The sequence below is a fragment of the Haliotis rufescens genome, unplaced genomic scaffold (assembly GCF_023055435.1).
Source record: "Haliotis rufescens isolate VD_foot unplaced genomic scaffold, xgHalRufe1.0.p SCAF_10, whole genome shotgun sequence".
NCBI classification, from domain to species: domain Eukaryota; kingdom Metazoa; phylum Mollusca; class Gastropoda; order Lepetellida; family Haliotidae; genus Haliotis; species Haliotis rufescens.
Genome location: NW_025963780.1, coordinates 39200575 through 39220218, shown reverse-complemented (window position 1 = coordinate 39220218; position 19644 = coordinate 39200575). Strand labels below are relative to the sequence as shown.

Genomic DNA, 19644 nt, shown 5'->3' with positions numbered 1-19644 from the left:
ATGCTGCTGCGGTGGACCACGATTATTTTCACAGTTATCCCATTTATTTCAATGTTTCACGTATCTTCACTGTTTCAATCTGATTACCCTCCTCTATCCTGCTCCCCCAAGCGTCACAAGAAGGTCCCCGTTGTTGCTTATTATCACCCACTGGTACTATGGTAGAGCAAAATGTTTTTGAACATTCCTAAAAATTGTGCTCCTTCACGGCGGCATCAAGTTCCCTTACGATGCGCTATGGTGGACCACGATTGACCACGAACATGTGTACGCCGCCATTGCTATTGTGAATAATTGAAAAATCGTGTTCTACCATAGCATCATCTTGTATGTGGGAAAAGGGCATTAGCCACCGACAACAAATCACGCTGACTTCCAATCATATTTATTAACATGTGATGTGATATGGCCATCGAAAGACGGTTTGGTTCGAGATGTGACGAAAATTTCAGACATGTGTCTTCACGCTTTCCGCTGGGGTACACCGATGACCTTGCCTGACCTCAATGACTCCTGGCACAACTGCACAAGCTCCAGGCTCTGAAGGCACTCCTCCGCCGACACTCCGCACTCCTCTCGCCCTGCAGCATCGACATCATTAGTGTGTAAGTGACAGTACTCAAGTTATATCACGGCGTATCAGCTTAATGTGGGAGAAAAGCCCGAAGTGATGCAGGTCTCAGACTTTTACCACTTTAGTGAAACCAACGAGCTCGTGTATGGTGCTGACAAACCTAGAAACACAATTGGAGCGAACTAGGATTCGAACCCACAATCATGTTTCTGGCATGCCTAAGGGACGGAACTCTTGGTCTTGCACATCGCCTCAGACGACTGGGCCAGCGTGACACTCACCGTGAACAACCTTGATGAAGTGCTGTACAATCCTTGTATAGCTGGAGCGCCACCTCTCAATGAAAGACTCCAGCAAGTCGTCTTCCAAACTGCCATTTGCATCCCAGACTTCCACTTCCGACTTCCTGTAGTTTTTGGACACTGCCATCTTCTTTGAACCGAGAACCTAATACAAGGACACACATAGAATAGATTTGTTGATACATCGATACACAGACATTCACTCTCCTTGTCTTAAAACACGAGTTGTGTTCTTTTTCAGCTTAGCCTTTCCTTACATGTCTAGAAGATACTCTCACCCGTGAAGATCCGGGGTAGAATATGTCTTCAGCAACCAATGCTTGCCGTAAAAGGCGACTATGCTTGTCGTAAGAGGCGACCTACGGGATTGTGCTTGATGCTCGTCATCGTATCCCAATTGCGTGGATCGATGCTCATGACATCAATCACTGGATTGTCTCGTCCAGACTCGATTATTTACAGACTGCCGTCATAGAACTGGAATCTTGCTTTAAGGTCCCTATCATTTCATGTTCTTGGAAGGGGATTGGGATTCTGTTAAAAGTTTGTGACAGTAAGTACTAAGAATAATTAGTTTGCTTCAGATTCATCACACAATGATACCCGGAACCTGGAATTGACTGTACCCGGAACAAGGTATTTACTTTACCCGCAATCTGGTATTAACTCAACCGGAACCTGGTATTTACTTAACCCAGAACCTGGTATTTACTGCACCCAGAACCTGGTATTTACTACTCGGAACCTGGTATGAACCCTACCCAGAACCTGATATGAACCCTACCCAGAACCTGGTATTTACTGCACCCAGAACCTGGTATGAACCTTACCGAGAACTTGGTATTTAGTGCACCCAGAATCTGGTATTTACTGCACCCAGAACCTGGTATGACCCCTACCCAGAACCTGGTATTAACCGTACCCAGAACCTTGTATTTAGTGCACTGAGAACCTGGTATTTACTGCACCCAGAACCTGGTATTTACTGCACCAAGAACCTGGAATGAACCTTAACCAAAACCTGGTATTTATGGCACCCAAAACCTGGTATTAACCTTTACCCAGAACCTGGTATTTACGGCACACAGAAGCTGGTATGAACCTTAACCAAAACCTGGTATTTACTGCACCCAAAACCTGGTATTAACCTTTACCCAGAACCTGTTAGGAACCTTACCCAGACCTTGGTCGTTACTTCACCAAGAACCTGGTATTAACCTTACCCTGAACCTGGTATTTACTGCCCCCAGAACCTGGTATTAACCTTACCCAGAATCTGGTAAAACCTTGCCCAGAACCTGGAATGAACCTTACCCTGTACCTGGTATTTACTGCACCCAAAACCTGGTATTAACCTTTACGCAGAACCTGGAATGAACCTTTACACAGAACCTGGTATTTACTTTACCCGGAACCTGGAATGACCCTTACCCAGAACCTGGAATGAACCTTACCCAGAACCTGGTATTAACCTTACCCAGAACCTGATATTTACTGCCCCCAGAACCTGGTATTAACCTTACCCAGAACCTGGTATTAACATTTACGCAGAACCTGGAATGAACCTTACCCAGAACCTGATATTTACTGCCCCCAGAACCTGGTATTAACCTTACCCAGAACCTGGTATTAACCTTTACGCAGAACCTGGAATGAACCTTACCCAGAACCTGATATTTACTGCCCCCAGAACCTAGTATTAACCTTACCCAGAATTTGGTGTGAACCTTACCGAGAACCTGGTGTGAACCTTACCAAGAACCTGATATTTACTGCCCCCAGAACCTGGTATTAACCTTACCCAGAACCTGATATTTACTGCCCCCAGAACCTGGTATTAACCTTACCCAGAACCTGATATTTACTGCCCCCAGAACCTGGTATTAACCTTACCCAGAACCTGGTATTAACCTTTATGCAGAACCTGGAATGAACCTTACCCAGAACCTGATATTTACTGCCCCAAGAACCTGGTATTAACCTTACCCAGAACCTGGTGTGAACCTTACCCAGAACCTGGTGTGAACCTTACCAAGAACCTGATATTTACTGCCCCCAGAACCTGGTATTAACCTTACCCAGAACCTGGTGTGAACCTTACCCAGAACCTGGTGTGAACCTTACCAAGAACCTGATATTTACTGCCCCCAGAACCTGGTATTAACCTTACCCAGAACCTGGTATTAACCTTTACGCAGAACCTGGAATGAACCTTACCCAGAACCTGGTATTTACTTTACCCAGAACCTGGTACTTACTGCACACAGAACCTTGTATTAACTGTACCCAGAACCTGGTATTAACCTTTACCTAGATGTTTGTACAAACCTTAACCAGAACATGGTATTTACTGCCCCCAGAACCTGGTATTAACCTTACCCAGAACCTGGTATTAACCTTTACGCAGAACCTGGAATGAACCTTACCCAGAACCTGATATTTACTGCCCCCAGAACCTGGTATTAACCTTACCCAGAACCTGGTGTGAACCTTACCCAGAACCTGGTGTGAACCTTACCAAGATCCTGATATTTACTGCCCCCAGAACCTGGTATTAACCTTACCCAGAACCTGGTGTGAACCTTACCCAGAACCTGGTGTGAACCTTACCAAGAACCTGATATTTACTGCCCCCAGAACCTGGTATTAACCTTACCCAGAACCTGGTATTAACCTTTACGCAGAACCTGGAATGAACCTTACCCAGAACCTGGTATTTACTTTACCCGGAACCTGGTACTTACTGCACACAGAACCTTGTATTAACTGTACCCAGAACCTGGTATTAACCTTTACCTAGATGTTTGTACAAACCTTAACCAGAACATGGTATTTACTTTACCCGGATCCTGGTATTAACCTTACCCAGAACCTGGCATTTACTTTATCCGGAGCCTGGTATTAACTGCACACAGAACCTTGTATTAACCTTTACCTAGATCCTTGTACAAACCTTACCCAGAACCTGGTATGAACCTTACCCAGTACCTGGTATTTACTGCAACCAAACCTGGTATTAACCTTTACGCAGAACCTGGAATGAACCTTCACGCAGAACCTGGTATTTACTTTACCCAGCACCTGGTATTTACTTTACCCAGAACCTGGAATGAACCTTAACCAAAACCTGGTATTTATGGCACCGAAAACCTGGTATTAACCTTTACCCAGAACCTGGTATTTACGGCACACAGAAGCTGGTATTAACCTTTACGCAGAACCTGGAATGAACCTTTACGCAGAACCTGGTATTAACTTTACCCAGAACCTGGTATTTACTGCACCCAGAACCTGGAATGAACCTTAACCAAAACCTGGTATTTATGGCACCCAAAACCTGGTATTAACCTTTACCCAGAACCTGGTATTTACGGCACACAGAAGCTGGTATGAACCTTTACCCAGAACCTGGTATGAACCTTACCCAGAGCTTGGTCGTTACTTCACCAAGAACCTGGTATTAACCTTACCCTGAACCTGGTATTAACCTTACCTAGAACCTGGAATGAACCTTACCCTGTACCTGGTATTTACTGCACCCAAAACCTGGTATTAACCTTTACGCAGAACCTGGAATGAACCTTTACACAGAACCTGGTATTTACTTTACCCGGAACCTGGAATGAACCTTACCCAGAACCTGGAATGAACCTTACCCAGAACCTGGTATTAACCTTACCCAGAACCTGATATTTACTGCCCCCAGAACCTGGTATTAACCTTACCCAGAACCTGGTATTAACATTTACGCAGAACCTGGAATGAACCTTACCCAGAACCTGATATTTACTGCCCCAAGAACCTGGTATTAACTTTACCCAGAACCTGGTATTAACCTTTACGCAGAACCTGGAATGAACCTTACCCAGAACCTGATATTTACTGCTCCCAGAACCTGGTATTAATCTTACCCAGACCCTGGTGCGAACCTTACCCAGAACCTGGTGTGAACCTTACTAAGAACCTGATATTTACTGCCCCCAGAACCTGGTATTAACCTTACCCAGAACCTGGTATTAACCTTTACGCAGAACCTGGAATGAACCTTACCCAGAACCTGGTATTTACTTTACCCGGAACCTGGTACTTACTGCACACAGAACCTTGTATTAACTGTACCCAGAACCTGGTATTAACCTTTACCTAGATGCTTGTACAATCCTTAACCAGAACATGGTATTTACTTTACCCGGATCCTGGTATTAACCTTACCCAGAACCTGGCATTTACTTTACCCGGAGCCTGGTATTAACTGCACACAGAACCTTGTATTAACCTTTACCTAGATGCTTGTACAAAGCTTACCCAGAACCTGTTATGAACCTTACCCAGTACCTGGTATTTACTGCACCCAAAACCTGGTATTAACCTTTACGCAGAACCTGGAATGAACCTTTACGCAGAACCTGGTATTTACTTTACCCACAACCTGGTATCTACTTTACCCAGAGCCTGGTATTTACTTCACCCTGAACCTGGTATTTACTTTACCCAGAACCGGGTGTGAACCTTACCCAGAACCTGGTATTTACTGCACCCAGAACCTGGTATTAACCTTACCCAGTACCTGGTATTTACTGCACCCAAAACCTGGTATTAACCTTTACGCAGAACCTGGAATGAACCTTTACGCAGAACCTGGTATTTACTTTACCCACAACCTGGTATCTACTTTACCCAGAGCCTGGTATTTACTTCACCCTGAACCTGGTATTTACTTTACCCAGAACCGGGTGTGAACCTTACCCAGAACCTGGTATTTACTGCCCCAAGAACCTGGTATTAACTGTACCCAAAACCTGGTATTAACCTTACCCAGAACCTGGTGTTTACTTTACCCGGAGCCTGATATTTACTGCACACAGAACCTTTTATTAACTGAACCCAGAACCTGGTATTAACCTTTACCTAGATGCTTGTACAAACCTTACCCGGAGCCTGGTATTAACCTTACCAAGAACCTGGTATTTACTTTACTCGGAACCTGGAATGAACTTTACCAGAACCTGGTGTGAACCTTGCCCAGAACCTAGTATGTACTGCACAAAGAACCTGGTATTAACTGTACCCAAAACCTGGTATTAACCTTACCCAGAACCTGGTGTTTACTTTACCCGGAGCCTGGTATTTACTGCACACAGAACCTTTTATTAACTGAACCCAGAACCTGGTATTAACCTTTACCTAGATGCTTGTACAAACCTTACCCGGAGCCTGGTATTAACCTTACCCAGAACCTGGTATTTACTTTACTCGGAACCTGGAATGAACTTTACCCAGAACCTGGTGTGAACCTTGCCCAGAACCTAGTATGTACTGCACAAAGAACCTGGTATTAACTGTACCCAAAACCTGGTATTAACCTTACCCAGAACCTGGTGTTTACTTTACCCGGAGCCTGGTATTTACTGCACACAGAACCTTTTATTAACTGAACCCAGAACCTGGTATTAACCTTTACCTAGATGCTTGTACAAACCTTACCCGGAGCCTGGTATTAACCTTACCCAGAACCTGGTATTTACTTTACTCGGAACCTGGAATGAACTTTACCCAGAACCTGGTGTGAACCTTGCCCAGAACCTAGTATGTACTGCACAAAGAACCTGGTATTAACTGTACCCAAAACCTGGTATGAACCCTACCCAGAACCTGGTATTAACCTTTACCCAGAACCTGGTATTTACTGCACCCTGAACCTGGTATGAACTGCACTCAGAACCTGGTATGAACCCTACCCAGAACCTGGTATTAACTTTTACCCAGAACCTGGTATTTACTGCACAAAGAACCTCGTATTAACTGCACCAAGAACCTGGTATGAACCCTACCCAGAACCTGGTATTTACTTTACCCATAACCTGGTATTAACTGCACCCAGAACCTGGTATGAACCCTACCCAGAACCTGGTATTTACTGCACAAAGAACCTGGTATTAACTGCACCCAGAACCTGGTATGAACCCTACCCAGAACCTGATATTTACTGCACAAAGAACCTGGTATTGACTGCACCCAGAACCTGGTAGTAGCTTTATTGGAACCTGTTGTTTAATGTTCCTATAACCTGGTATTTACTGCACCTGGAAGTGTTGATCGTATCCATATGGGACTTCCCTACCCGCCGTCAGGTTAGCTAACACCCCGCCCGGAAAGGTGAGTACGATGTTTGCGATGTCGTGGTCGTCACACGCCTGGTAGTCTTCAGCGTACGCCGAGGTGTTGCTGCCACATACATACACGGTCTGCGGACGCTCCCCAACAAACCAACACACATAGTCCAGCATGTGGATAACACTGTCCACCAATATACCCCCTGTGTACAAACAGAACATATCATAACTGTTCGCAAATATACCTCATGTGAACAAATAGAATATGTGGTAACTATTCACAAATATACCCCCTATGTGCAAACAGAATGTGTGGTAACTATTCACAAATATAGCCACTTTGTGTAAATAGAATATGTAGTAACTATTCACAAATATACCCACTTTGTGCAAGTAGAATATGTAGTAACTATTCACAAATATACCCACTTTGTGCAAATAGAATATGTGGTAACTATTCACAAATATACCCACTTTGTGCTAATAGAATATGTAGTAACTATTCACAAATATACCCACTTTGTGCAAATAGAATATGTGGTAACTGTTCCCAAATTACCCCCTATGTGCAAATAGAATATGTGGTAACTATTTACAAATATACTCACTTTGTGCAAATAGAATATGTCGTAACTATTCACAAATATACCCCCATGCGCAAATAGAATATGTGGTAACTATTCATAAATATACCCACTTTGTGCAAATAGAATATGTGGTAACTGTTCATAAATATACCCACTTTGTGCAAATAGAATATGTAGTAACTATTCACAAATATACCCACTTTGTGCAAATAGAATATGTGGTAACTATTCACAAATATACCCACTTTGTGCAAATAGAATATGTAGTAACTATTCACAAATATACCCACTTTGTGCAAATAGAATATGTGGTAACTATTCACAAATATACCCACTTTGTGCAAATAGAATATGTGGTAACTGTTCACGAATTACCCCCTATGTGCAAATAGAATATATCGAAACTGTTCACAAACTGCCATTTTGATTTCCTTTTAGTTCCTTTTAACTATACTACTCAAAGTGTGCTAAGGACTTCGTTGTCATGTACCACGTTGTCATATGCAACATAATGCAAACAAACAACGCGTGGCCAATAGTCAGTCAGATAACCCGTTAAAATGAGAGTATCTGACCAAAACTGAAACGTCAACAATCACGAAATTAAGAAAATCATTGTAAAAAAAACAACTCTCAGTTGCGCATACGTGATCCACCTGATGCGATCACAGCGTGGCACCGTCGTCGAATGCTCCCAATGAGAGTCTGGATGATCGCCAAGGGAAGATTATTCCACTCTCTAGTAAGAGTGAGTGAGTGAGTTAAGATTTAACGTCACATCGGCAGTATTACAGCCATATCGTGACGAGAAGGACATTAATAATAAATAGATTTAGAATTAGTAAAAAGCTGTCAACGAAGGACAGTACAAGAACTAGAATATCACAGATTCGATTTAAAACTAGTTGAGAAAGATATAAAAGCCATAAGTATCAGTGAACAACACAATATAAAAATGGGCTAGAGATCGTCAGTCACTGAACTCTCTAGTAAGAACACTGCCGAGTTCGCGGAGATTACTTTTTACAAATAGTTGCGGGTATGAGTGATGGTTAAATTAAATTTAACAACAGTTCTTTCAATGTTCAAACTCGTTATACTTTGACTCATCAGTTTATGTGGTTTAAATATTATCTTGAGAATCTCTCACACACATTAACTATACTGTATGTAGTGTATATCACATAGAGTGTGTTGCCGATCGTCATTGTACATACATGTGTGTTAAATCCTCACCAACATTGCAGAATACAATGAATGGTATAAATCGCGGCGCACGTACTATTTACTTTTTACCATTTAGAAATTCAAAATAGTGGACGTTGAAAGTTGTAAGCGCAATGGGTCTTGGTTATGTTCATGCTCGTTTGTAGTTTGAATAACTGTGCATGTTTTGTTGTTCTCAATGTGTTCCTACTCGACTGTGTTTTGAATAACCGTGTATGTGAGGTGAGGTGAGGTGAAATTGGGTTTAACGTCGCGTCCTAGATCATTGCACTTATATAGCGACGTGCATGCACATGTGTGTGTGTGGCTGCTTGTACTAGTCCGGACTGATGCCGATTAATAGTGCTAGCCCACTGAAATACCATGCCGCAGTTTAACATGAATACCCCACTCAGACACAGCATACTGACTCCGAGCCGACCAGTCCTTGTTTTAGCCCCTTAATGCCGAGCGCCAGACAGGGTAACACCAAGTACCATCTTTTAACGTCTTTTGGAATGACGCGGCCGGGTATCGAACCCCGGACCTTCCGTTCTCCGGGCGGACGCTCTACCTCTAGGCCACGGAGGCGGTCAACCGTGTATGTACATACATAGCTACTTGAGTGTGCTCGTCAGTATGTTGAACAGCCCATGACCTATGTCGTATTCAAGCTTATTGTAAGTTGAATGGTAACGTGCACGGGGATACATACATAGGATTATGCTCACAAAGGAATCCACTCGTCCAATGGTCGATGACCAGATTGGGGAAAGACGAATAGGTACATACACCCGAAACACAAGAGAAAAAACGTGTGGTGTCACTCGGACAAGTGACTTAGTTCAAATGTGCCTCTGTTCAACCAGCAGGGAATGGGTACCCGACATGTGAGGTGGATGTAAAACCTTCTACCGCCCGTAGGTTATATACTCCCCAGGGAGTTGAGAATGATAACTGGAATGAGAGCTGGGGTCCACTGGTCGGGGAACAAATAAAACCGCATTTGAGCAGATGCTAGTACCTGGATACTTGCGGTTTTATGTAATAGTAATAATACAAAATTGGCACAAACACAGTATCTTAAGCGACATGATGAAGTGGCTCGATCATTTTATTACCGTCTTCGCCATGCTTGTGGTTTTGACACAGAGGTCCACCCATGCTACGACCCGGAATATGTAGAGGGCGTCATGGAAAATGATAAATACACAATTCTTTGGTACCTCATATCTACCAAGGCCAACAAACCTGATCTTGTCCTTTTTGATAAATTCAATGAAATCATTTTCATCATTGAATTATCTGTCCCTTTTGACACTAATGTGATTGACAAGATTGAGGAAAAACATGGCAAATATGCGGATGTCGCTTTCGAAGTACCAAGTTGTCCGACTCCCCATTGTTCTCGGTGCCTTAGGTTTGGTACCTCCCAATCTGTTGACTGACATTGGGAGAGTACCCGGGTTTGCTGCCAGGAATACAGCCCTTCTGAAAATCTGGGAAATGCAGAAGGCTGCAGTGTTGGGGAGTCTTCACATTCTCCGATGAGTTCAGGGTTGGTTCGGCAGCGCTTGCTGGGAGAAGTCCCATTCGCAGGCTGGGCTTCGTGTAGAGGGGGCAAACAGTGAGGTACACCATTATTGAATGCCATGTGAGTATTAACCACTACGTTTCATTACATGATCTTGAATATTGATATACAGTGACACACAACATTACTGTCACCGTGTATACTAATTCATCACTATCCAGCTGTATATTTTATTACAATATGTTTAATATTATGGATATTCAGTGACCTACAACAGTGTTGTCTCGACACGCACGCGCGCGCTTGAGTCGCTTACCAGGAAGGCCTATTGTCAGTGTTTGGAAAGCGCAGATAAGGGTGTTCATTCAGAATTGTTATCGTTCACAGGCTTTCTACATGCCATCTTCTAATATAAACAAGCAAAGCGAATATTTAGAAAGCGCTAAAAACAATGTCAACGAAAGCTTATAGATAATAAACAAGGTATCAGTCTATCATTGAAAACTATGAGACTACCAAGACTCGGTGTATGGAAGAAAACATTTCTCCTCCGACTGATTCTCTTTCCTACAACTTTTCCTGTATCAAAACTACTCAGGAAGATAATGGATACAATATCCTAGTATGCTATTGTTATTTAACACTGTTATTACAAACGAATATATTCCAAGGATATATAATGTCTGTCAAATCCCCCCTGTATACAAAGGTCGTGGGAAATGTAAATGTGACCCTTCCATCCGCTGGGGTGTAACTAACTCCCGTCTTAAGTAACTTATTGAAATATGTCCACTTGAATGAATAGAAAAGTGGACTAATGACAATGTCACATTTCCCTGTGCTTTTAAGTGTGGATTAAGAAAAGGCGCTGGCGCTCCGATAGCAGTCCTTACCATAATGGAAAATCTCGCCTACTATAACGAGAGAGACTCACCCTTATACTGCGCTTTCCTTGATAATGAGAAATCATTCTACCGGGTAAAGCTTGACGGTCTCTTTTACATTTTGTATAAATTTGAAATTACTGGAACACTATGGAGAATTCTGCGTTTATTATACAACTCAATGGTATCATGTGTTAGGGGTGCTGGCTTAAAGTCTGATGTATTTCATGTCAAACAAGGCGTTGGCCAGGGTCGAGTCATATCTGTATGACTCTTTACGCTCTATAGTATTGGTTGGTTGGTTTGTTGTTTAACGCCGCACTCAGCAACATTCCAGCTATATGACGGCGGTCTGTAAATAATCGAGTTTGGACCCGACAATCCAGTGATTGATATCATGAGCATCGATCCATGCAATTGGGATCGATGACATGCATCAACCAAGTCAGCGAGCCTGACCACCCGATCCCGTTAGTCGCCTCTTATGACAAGCATAGTCACCTTTTACAGCAAGCATGGGTTGATGAAGATCTATTCTACCCTCGATCTTCACGGGTCGTTTACGCTCTATATTAATTACTTTTTGTATCAACTGGACAACATCCTTGCACCACTCGTGTAGCCATTTGTACAATGTTTCATCTGAAAGATGATAATGCACGTGCTCATCGTGCCGGTATTGTGACCCAATTTCTCAAACAGCAAAACATCCATGTCATGCCATGGCCAGTACTGACCTTTCCCCTATTGAACACGTCTGGGACGTCATTCGCAGACGTGTACGTCACAGTCAAAATCCACCCACAACTCTAAATGAACACGGTGTTGCTCTCACTTAGGAGATGTCCGGGTGGACCATTGACCTTTTGGGTTTTTATCCACAGGGGTTTTAGTCTGTACCCCGAGTGAATATCCGAAACAGTGACTTTCTATAATATACCAGTGTGTGGGGTATTCTTTAATGCATAAGATACATGAGCTTATATGTATTGATAGTGATATGATGACGTTGATGAATTTGAATAGGCTGACTACCCTTGAAGATCCGGGGTAGAATTTATCTTCAGCAACCCATGCTTGCAGTAAAAGACTTGTCGCCAGAGGAGACTAACGGGATCGGGTGGTCAGGCTCGCTGACTTGGTTGAAGCATGTCATCGTATCCCTATTGTGTAGATCGCTGCGCATGTCAATCACTGGATTATCTGGTCCAGATTCGATGGTTAAGGCTGTAAAATTACTGAGTGTGGCGTTAAACAACAATAAATAAACGACGTGGCTAACTGGTACATGCACAGTGACATGTAATACGTACCTGATGTTTTGACGTAGCTGAGCGGGACATGTTTGTCCAGGCTGTATATATTGACGCTGCGGAGACGGCCCAGCTCACCACCTTCCTTCATCTTGTAGATGCGGGTGAGGTCCGGGTCAAACCGCCTTACGAGAAAGATACGGTCAGCGTCATGGTCAGGATCAGTTGATAGACATGTCTGTTTAGCATCGTCTATATACGTCTATTTACGTCTATGGAGGAACGATGTGAAAGTGACAAAAAACATTGATGAAAGGAGTTTTTAGTTAGGGTGCCTGCATACCTCTTCTCCTCTCTCTTCTCTCTCTCTTCCTCTCTTTCTTTCCCTGTCTCTCTACCTCTTATTCTTCACCTCTCTTTCTCTCATTCCCTCTCTCTTCATCTTTCTCTATCTCCTTCTCTCTCGTCCCGCCTCTCTTCCTCTCGATCCCTCTATTACTCCCTCTCTCTCCTTCTCTCTCTCTCTTCCCGTCTCTTTTTCTCTCTTTCTCCCTCTCTTCCTCACTCTCTTCCCCTTTCTCTCCCTCTTCCTCTAACTCCCTCTCTTTCTTCCCCTGTCTCTTCCTCTCTGTCGAGGCGGCACGGGTGGCCCAGTCGTCTAAGGCGCCGGGATTGTGGGTTCGAATCCCGGTTCGCCCCGATTATGTTTCTAGGTTTGTCAGCACCATACCCGTGCTCGTGGGTTTCGCCGAAGTCGTAAACGTCTGAGACCTGCATCACTTCGGGCTTTCCTCCCGCGCTATAACTGGAATAGTGTTAAAAGCGGCGTTAAACCCAACTCACTCACTCACTCATTAGTTGGGATAACATGAAATATTGATAACGAAAGTATGAAACCCTGGCCAAGGTGGGAGATGGAGACACAGTAAAGTTAACCCTGACCAAGGTGGGAGATGAAGACACAGTAAAGATAACCTTGACCAATGTGGGAGATGAAGACACAGTAATGATAACCCTGACCAATGTGGGAGATGAAGACACAGTAAAGTTAACCTTGACCAAGGTGGGAGATGGAGACACAGTAAAGTTAACCTTGACCAATGTGGGAGATGAAGACACAGTAATGATAACCCTGACCAATGTGGGAGATGAAGACACAGTAAAGTTAACCTTGACCAATGTGGGAGATGAAGACACAGTAAAGTTAACCTTGACCAAGGTGGGAGATGAAGACACAGTAAAGTTAACCCTAACCAATGTGGGAGATGAAGACACAGTAAAGATAACCCTGACCAAGGTGGGAGATGAAGACACAGTAATGATAACCCTGACCAATGTGGGAGATGAAGACACAGTAAAGATAACCCTGACCAAGGTGGGAGATGAAGACACAGTAAAGTTAACACTGACCTAGGTGGGACATGAAGACACAGTAAAGATAACCCTGACCAAGGTGGGAGATGAAGACACAGTAAAGTTAACCCTGACCAAGGTGGGAGATGAAGACACAGTAAAGATAACCTTGACCAATGTGGGAGATGAAGACACAGTAAAGTTAACCCTGACCAATGTGGGAGATGAAGACACAGTAAAGTTAACACTGACGAAGGTGGGAGATAAAGACACAGTAAAATTAACCCTGACCAATGTGGGAGATGAAGACACAGTAAAGTTAACCCTGACCAAGAAACATGTCCTCTGTTCACAGCAAAGTGCATGCCCTCTGTTCACAGCAAGGTACATGTTCTCTGTTCTCAGCAAGGAACATGTCCTCTGTTCACAGCATGGTACTTGTCCTCTGTTCACAGCAAGGTGCATGTCCTCTGTTCACAGCAAGGAATATGTTCTCTGTTCACAGCATGGTACTTGTCCTCTGTTCACAGCAAGGTATTTGTCCTCTGTTCACAGCAAGGTACTTGTCCTCTGTTCACAGCAAGAAACATGTCCTCTGTTGACAGCAACGTGCATGCACTCTGTTCACAGCAAGGTACATGTCCTAAGTTCACTGCAAGGTATTTGTCCTCTGTTCACAGCAATGTACATGTCCTCTGTTCACAACAAGGTACATCTCCTCTGTTCACTGCAAGGAAAATGTCCTCTGTTCACACCAAGGTACATCTCCTCTGTTCACACCAAGGTACATGTCCTCTGATCACAGCAGGGGCGGTCGGGTAGCCTAGTGGTTAAAGCGTTCGCTCGTAAAGCAGAAGACCCGAGTTCGATTTCCGACATTGGTACAATGTGTGATTTCTGGTGTCCCCCGCCGTGATATTGCTGGATTATTGCTAAAAGCGGCGTAAAACCATACTCACTCACTCACTCACTGATCACAGCAAAGAACTTGTCTTTTGTTAAAAGCAAGGTACATGTCCTGTGTGAAAAGCAAGGTACATGGCTACGCTCAACAGCAAGGTCTTCTGTTCACAGCAAGGTACATGACTATCATCTACAACATTGTTCGTGTAGGTAACTGCATTTCAAGAGCAAAATTTACTTTTATGCAAAATATAATAGATACGTATATTCCACAGAAAGGCACGTGCTTTTTCAAGAGCAAGATGGACAGATGGGTTGGTGGGTGGGTCAGTAGGTAGGTAGGTAGGTAGGTAGGTAGGTAGGTAGGTAGGTAGGTAGGTAGGTAGGTAGGTAGGTAGGTAGGTAGGTCCTCAAAGTAACAAAGAGATCTGCCAGTCACTGATTCATAATCCCTTGTAACCGGAAAATGAATCCCAAAATACCGGCAAAATAAATATGCATTATCACCTATGTCCGTAATAAGGTTTTTATTTAGATGGCGATACACCAGGCTAGATTCAGTGTTTGAGTATCATTGTCCGGTATCTATTTCCTGAAACATAACCACACTAACGTCTGTCCCAATGACGCACACAACACATACACCGTTATACACGTGGTTTACTGACCACGTTGTATCATTATAGGCACAATTGACGAATTGTGAAATAGATAGAGAAGTATAAGCTATGTAATATAAATGTGTTATTTATAGTGTGAAAACTGTGTGTTATATACACTACCTGACATCAATTATTATGTACAGCTCACTAAAGAGAAAATAGTGCGGGACTTCTTTTGTGACGTCACTGGGTAGCAGATAGAAGCGGGACATAGATAGCGTGCGTTGTGTGTTAGTTGAACGGGAAACATGTCGAGGATTATAATAGCAGCAGTTTGTGTTTTGTTTGCAGGTGAGTTCCACAAACTAACGTATAAATATGTGTTTCCCAACTGCCACACAGAAAAAACGATCGTTTAGCGATTAAACGGTAAACTAAACGGCAAAATGTCTCCACTTTTAAAACGCGTTTAGCGTTTTGTTTCTGAACACTACTTGTTATGACAGGAAGGTTTACCCCGTCGGCGTGTATGATTGCCTCAGTTATCATGGTTATTCGGTTGTCCTTTACAAAGATCTGAAGCATTGGCCCTACTGGCAACTTTGTTTTCTCGGCTTCCTCGTCAAATTGTTTAGGAGACAACTCCTGTAACCAACATATATGCGTGATAAAATATGATAATAATAATAATAATAATAATAATAATAATAATAATAATAATAATAATAATATCATACTAAATATTTCTATTATTTTTTTCGTGACATTTATACATCAGTATTGATCTAATAAAGAAAAGAATAACCTTAATCAATACACGCACTGATCTAAAAGAAATACTACCGCCCCCAGCAATTACCCTTTAACAAGTCTTACAAATAACTCCTTACATGCCGAAAATGTCTAATCTTTGTAAAATGAAATAGAATAGACAAAAGACGGTAAAAGAGTAAAAGACACCTTTGATTTTTTCCAATATAGAGGTGCTTTTCGCTCCTCGGCCCCTGTCATATCCTGTTTCCCTCACCATATAGCGAAAAGCTTCAATATCTTCCATTAGTTCCTGCAAAAGTCAAAGCATGAATTTATTTCTAAATGGACGTTCAATAATTAAATTGAATAGTGATCATTTCCAATATAAAGTTTTAGTAATTTTGCTAATCTGAAATAATGTGTTTTAGTCTTACATCAGCTTCGTCAGTGGGGGCCATGATTTCCTACACGGCGTTGAATAAATCATTTGTTGATTTTTCCACTGACCTCCAAATTTCCCCACCTTTCATTAATTTGATCTCCATGAAAATCTGCAATATATGAAATAATAGATGTAGAATACTAGAAAGCTGCTGCAGTGCATGTCACAACAAAGTTTCGGTCATGTTTGTGATATCAGACAAGGTGTTGTTCATAGTTTAAAGGATTACTTGTGGCGTAGAAACACATTGAACAAGTAAAATTATCCATTCTTTCCATAACATAAGAATTAGGACAGACAAAAACAAGTTTTTCTGTGATAGACCTACAAGACCATGCACCCCACCAGAGAAGAAAAAAATCCACAAGTAGCAACACCGCTGCTTTCTTAATCAACTTCAAATGCATTGTATTTACAATAAAAATGTATGTAAATCTTCATTCTACATATCCCTACATCGTACTGATTCAATTTATTGCCTTAGATGTTGACCAAATATATGTTTTAACTGCCAAAGTAGAAAATAGAAAAAATCACCTGGAAGATCCTCACTGTGGTGTAAGATGGCGTCTCCGTCAATGGTAAAGGACGCGTCGAAAGGGCAAGGTCACAGGCGGGATAACTCTTAATCTACACATTAGTCGTTTAGAAACTAAACAGGTGATTAGCCTTTAAATCATACATGACAAATGTGTCCAAAACTATTTATTCACATTAGTTTTTGTTAAAATAGAGACAGTACCACTTGTTTCTTTAATATAATAACTTCTGGAATATTTTGTAAATATAAACGATATGTGTTTAGAAACTAAACCACTATGTTCATATACATATAGAAACTAAACTATGACACTTAGAAACTAAACATGCATGTTTAATCAAACTAAATACACTTCGTTTAGAATGGTGGCGTTAAAAATTCAAACTAATTTTATAACAGCTACACAATAGAAAATGCAGTTGTAGAAGTCCACAGTATGTTTAGATATGTGTTGGGTTATTTGTATGGTCACTGAGAGTATGTTTTGATACTGGAATCTATCTGTTACTTAAATCACCCAAGAAAGAGTAAAATCGTAAAGAATTCAGTGAACAGGTTATATTTCCGACAACTATATCCATAGTATTTCCTCTATTATTAATACTTTGTTAATTTGAAAAAAAGTTCTTTAAGGCTTCCTTTTAATATTTGCTTTATATGTGTATTAAACAGTAAATGTTTAATATCTAAACGGTACCGAGTAAGGCGACTTAATGTGCAGTGCAGTGTATATCATCATGCATTTACTGAACACACCTGGATTTACACCTGCCGGTTTCAAACGCGCGCCATGTCTAGCTGATGGGACAGTATCGGAGCAGCCTAGTCATGCTAGTCGTTTTCAGTTCGCGGAATATTGATACTGGAAGTCCACACTAGTATGGTTAATACTTTGATAAGGGAAATATCCCCTTTCCGCTTGTGTGCGATCTGTACTTGTCAGAAGCCGGCGTCTGTACAGACACATACCGGCTTCGTCTGATGCATTTGAACACGTGATCTGTTTTAAAAAGTATCGTTCCGAGATCTGTGTAAATGGATCAATTCATGTTTAACACATCTTAACACACAGAGGAGCACAAATTAACGAGTATCGATCGTCACAACCAATAACGCCACATGTTGCCGATGACAGTTGATTGTCTAGTATTAGACAGAACATTGTTCTATCGTTTGTATTGCTTTCTTGTCTCGTAACCCCGCGGTGTGGATTTAACGGTCGGCGGCCTGTTCAGGCGGTTATGGAGAATATCCGCTTATGTAACACGATAATCTCACTATCCAAATGCTGAGCGTGAATGCAACAATGAATATTCCTATGCGTGTTCCTTTATCGATCGAAGCCAGTGTATGACATTTTTATGACCTGCATATTAGTATCATTTGAACAGTGTTATACATTGGTACACATCCACGTCATATTTTCTCCCGATATCGATGTCAAAGCTGGTGAATAACATTTGTATGACCTTGATATTTCGTATCATTGGAACAGTGTTATACATCGATGCAGGTCTAAGTTATTTTGCCCATGTCTCTAGTCATTAATATATTTCAGTAGAAACAAGAACAACTTTGTAGTGGTACATAATCCAGGATCATATTAACTTAATGATATGACTGAATAGTCTTCACTTTTACTAATGGGTATCTGGAAAAGGAGTATAATGTACGAATGAGAAAATAATGTCCCTAACAGCATACTGTTGCACTGGTAGATGCAGAGGAGGGATGCAGTAGGTGTGTATCCCCATTTCCTTTTGAACACCATGTCAACTACTCTAGTCTTTTTTGTTCTTGTTGACCCATGAAGATCCAGGGTAGAATCTTCAGCAACCCATACTTGCTGTAAAAGTGACTATGCTTGTCGTAAAAGGCGACAAACGGGATCGGGTGGTCAGACTCACTGACTTGGTTGATGCATGTTACTGTATCCCAATTGCGTGGATCAATACTCATTATGTGAATCACTGGATTGTCTGGTCCAGACTTGATCATGTTGATTATTTCCATATAGCTGGAATATTGCTAAGAGCAGCGTTACATAACAAACAATTTTGTTTGTGTCATAACATACCAATATGACATAACAAGCCCCCCCCCCCCCCCCCCTCCCTCTCGTTTTTTATGTACATGCTACCCTCTTTTGTTCTTGCAGTGGGTGTTGTGATCAGTGTACTTGTAAAGTCTTTATCATGTTTATTAATACATCTGGGTTGGGAAGATCTGATGACATGGGGGTGATTCATCAAGCAATAGTCATTCCCATGTTAATTCTTGTCATATCCAATCCTCTAAATATCATAGTAACATCTAATAATCATTCCACAACGATTGGCAACCTAAATTCATCTACTGCTCATCACTTGGCTACCTATAAGTAAATATAGCTGGCAACAATATCTCTTGGCTCCTCCTCTTTGCTCCCTACAAAATAAATGATAGGCAAAAGGTAGCCAGTGGTTGAAGCATTCACTTGTCACACCGAAGAACTGGGTTCGATTCCCCATGTGGGTACTATGTGTAAAGCCCATTTTTGGTGTCCTCTACTGTGATGTTATAATATGTAATTTTGATAGAAACGAGTAACTGCATTT

General features: G+C 42.0%; 2 protein-coding genes and 1 long non-coding RNA gene across 8 annotated transcripts in view; 1 reads left to right on the top strand and 2 right to left on the bottom strand.

The window, feature by feature from the left end:
• Positions 1–19644, top strand: part of LOC124142636 — a 246291-nt gene that overhangs the window by 74216 nt on the left and 152431 nt on the right. Inside the window, exon 1 of one of the 6 annotated variants that reach the window (XM_048390411.1) lies at positions 15567–15662. The exons of the other annotated variants lie outside the window; for them this stretch is intronic. Coding sequence (XP_048246368.1) covers positions 15620–15662 — 43 coding nt within the window. The 5' untranslated portion in view covers positions 15567–15619. Of the gene's footprint in view, positions 1–15566; positions 15663–19644 lie in introns of those variants that run through there. 6 annotated transcript variants of the gene reach the window in all.
• Positions 369–12671, bottom strand: LOC124142637 (uncharacterized oxidoreductase YrbE-like). Its single transcript, XM_046511209.2, has 4 exons — positions 12514–12671; positions 6960–7192; positions 856–1021; positions 369–581 (listed from the first exon to the last, which is right to left on the bottom strand). Exons 1-4 carry the CDS (start codon positions 12602–12604, stop codon positions 463–465), a joined length of 609 nt encoding a protein of 202 aa, XP_046367165.1. The 5' UTR covers positions 12605–12671; the 3' UTR covers positions 369–462.
• Positions 15939–16618, bottom strand: LOC125377375. The gene is made up of 3 exons (XR_007219539.1): positions 16572–16618; positions 16272–16374; positions 15939–15956 (listed from the first exon to the last, which is right to left on the bottom strand). It is a non-coding gene; the product is annotated as an uncharacterized LOC125377375 (long non-coding RNA).

Coding starts and splice junctions, on each gene's coding strand:
- LOC124142637 (XM_046511209.2), bottom strand. CDS start 12,604: ATGAAGGAAGGTGGTGAGCTGGGCCGTCTCCGCAGCGTCAATATATAC. Junction 1,022..6,959: donor GATACGATCAACACTTCCAG/GTGCAGTAAATA, acceptor TCCTTGTATTAG/GTTCTCGGTTCAAAGAAGAT. Junction 582..855: donor CTTCATCAAGGTTGTTCACG/GTGAGTGTCACG, acceptor TCGATGCTGCAG/GGCGAGAGGAGTGCGGAGTG.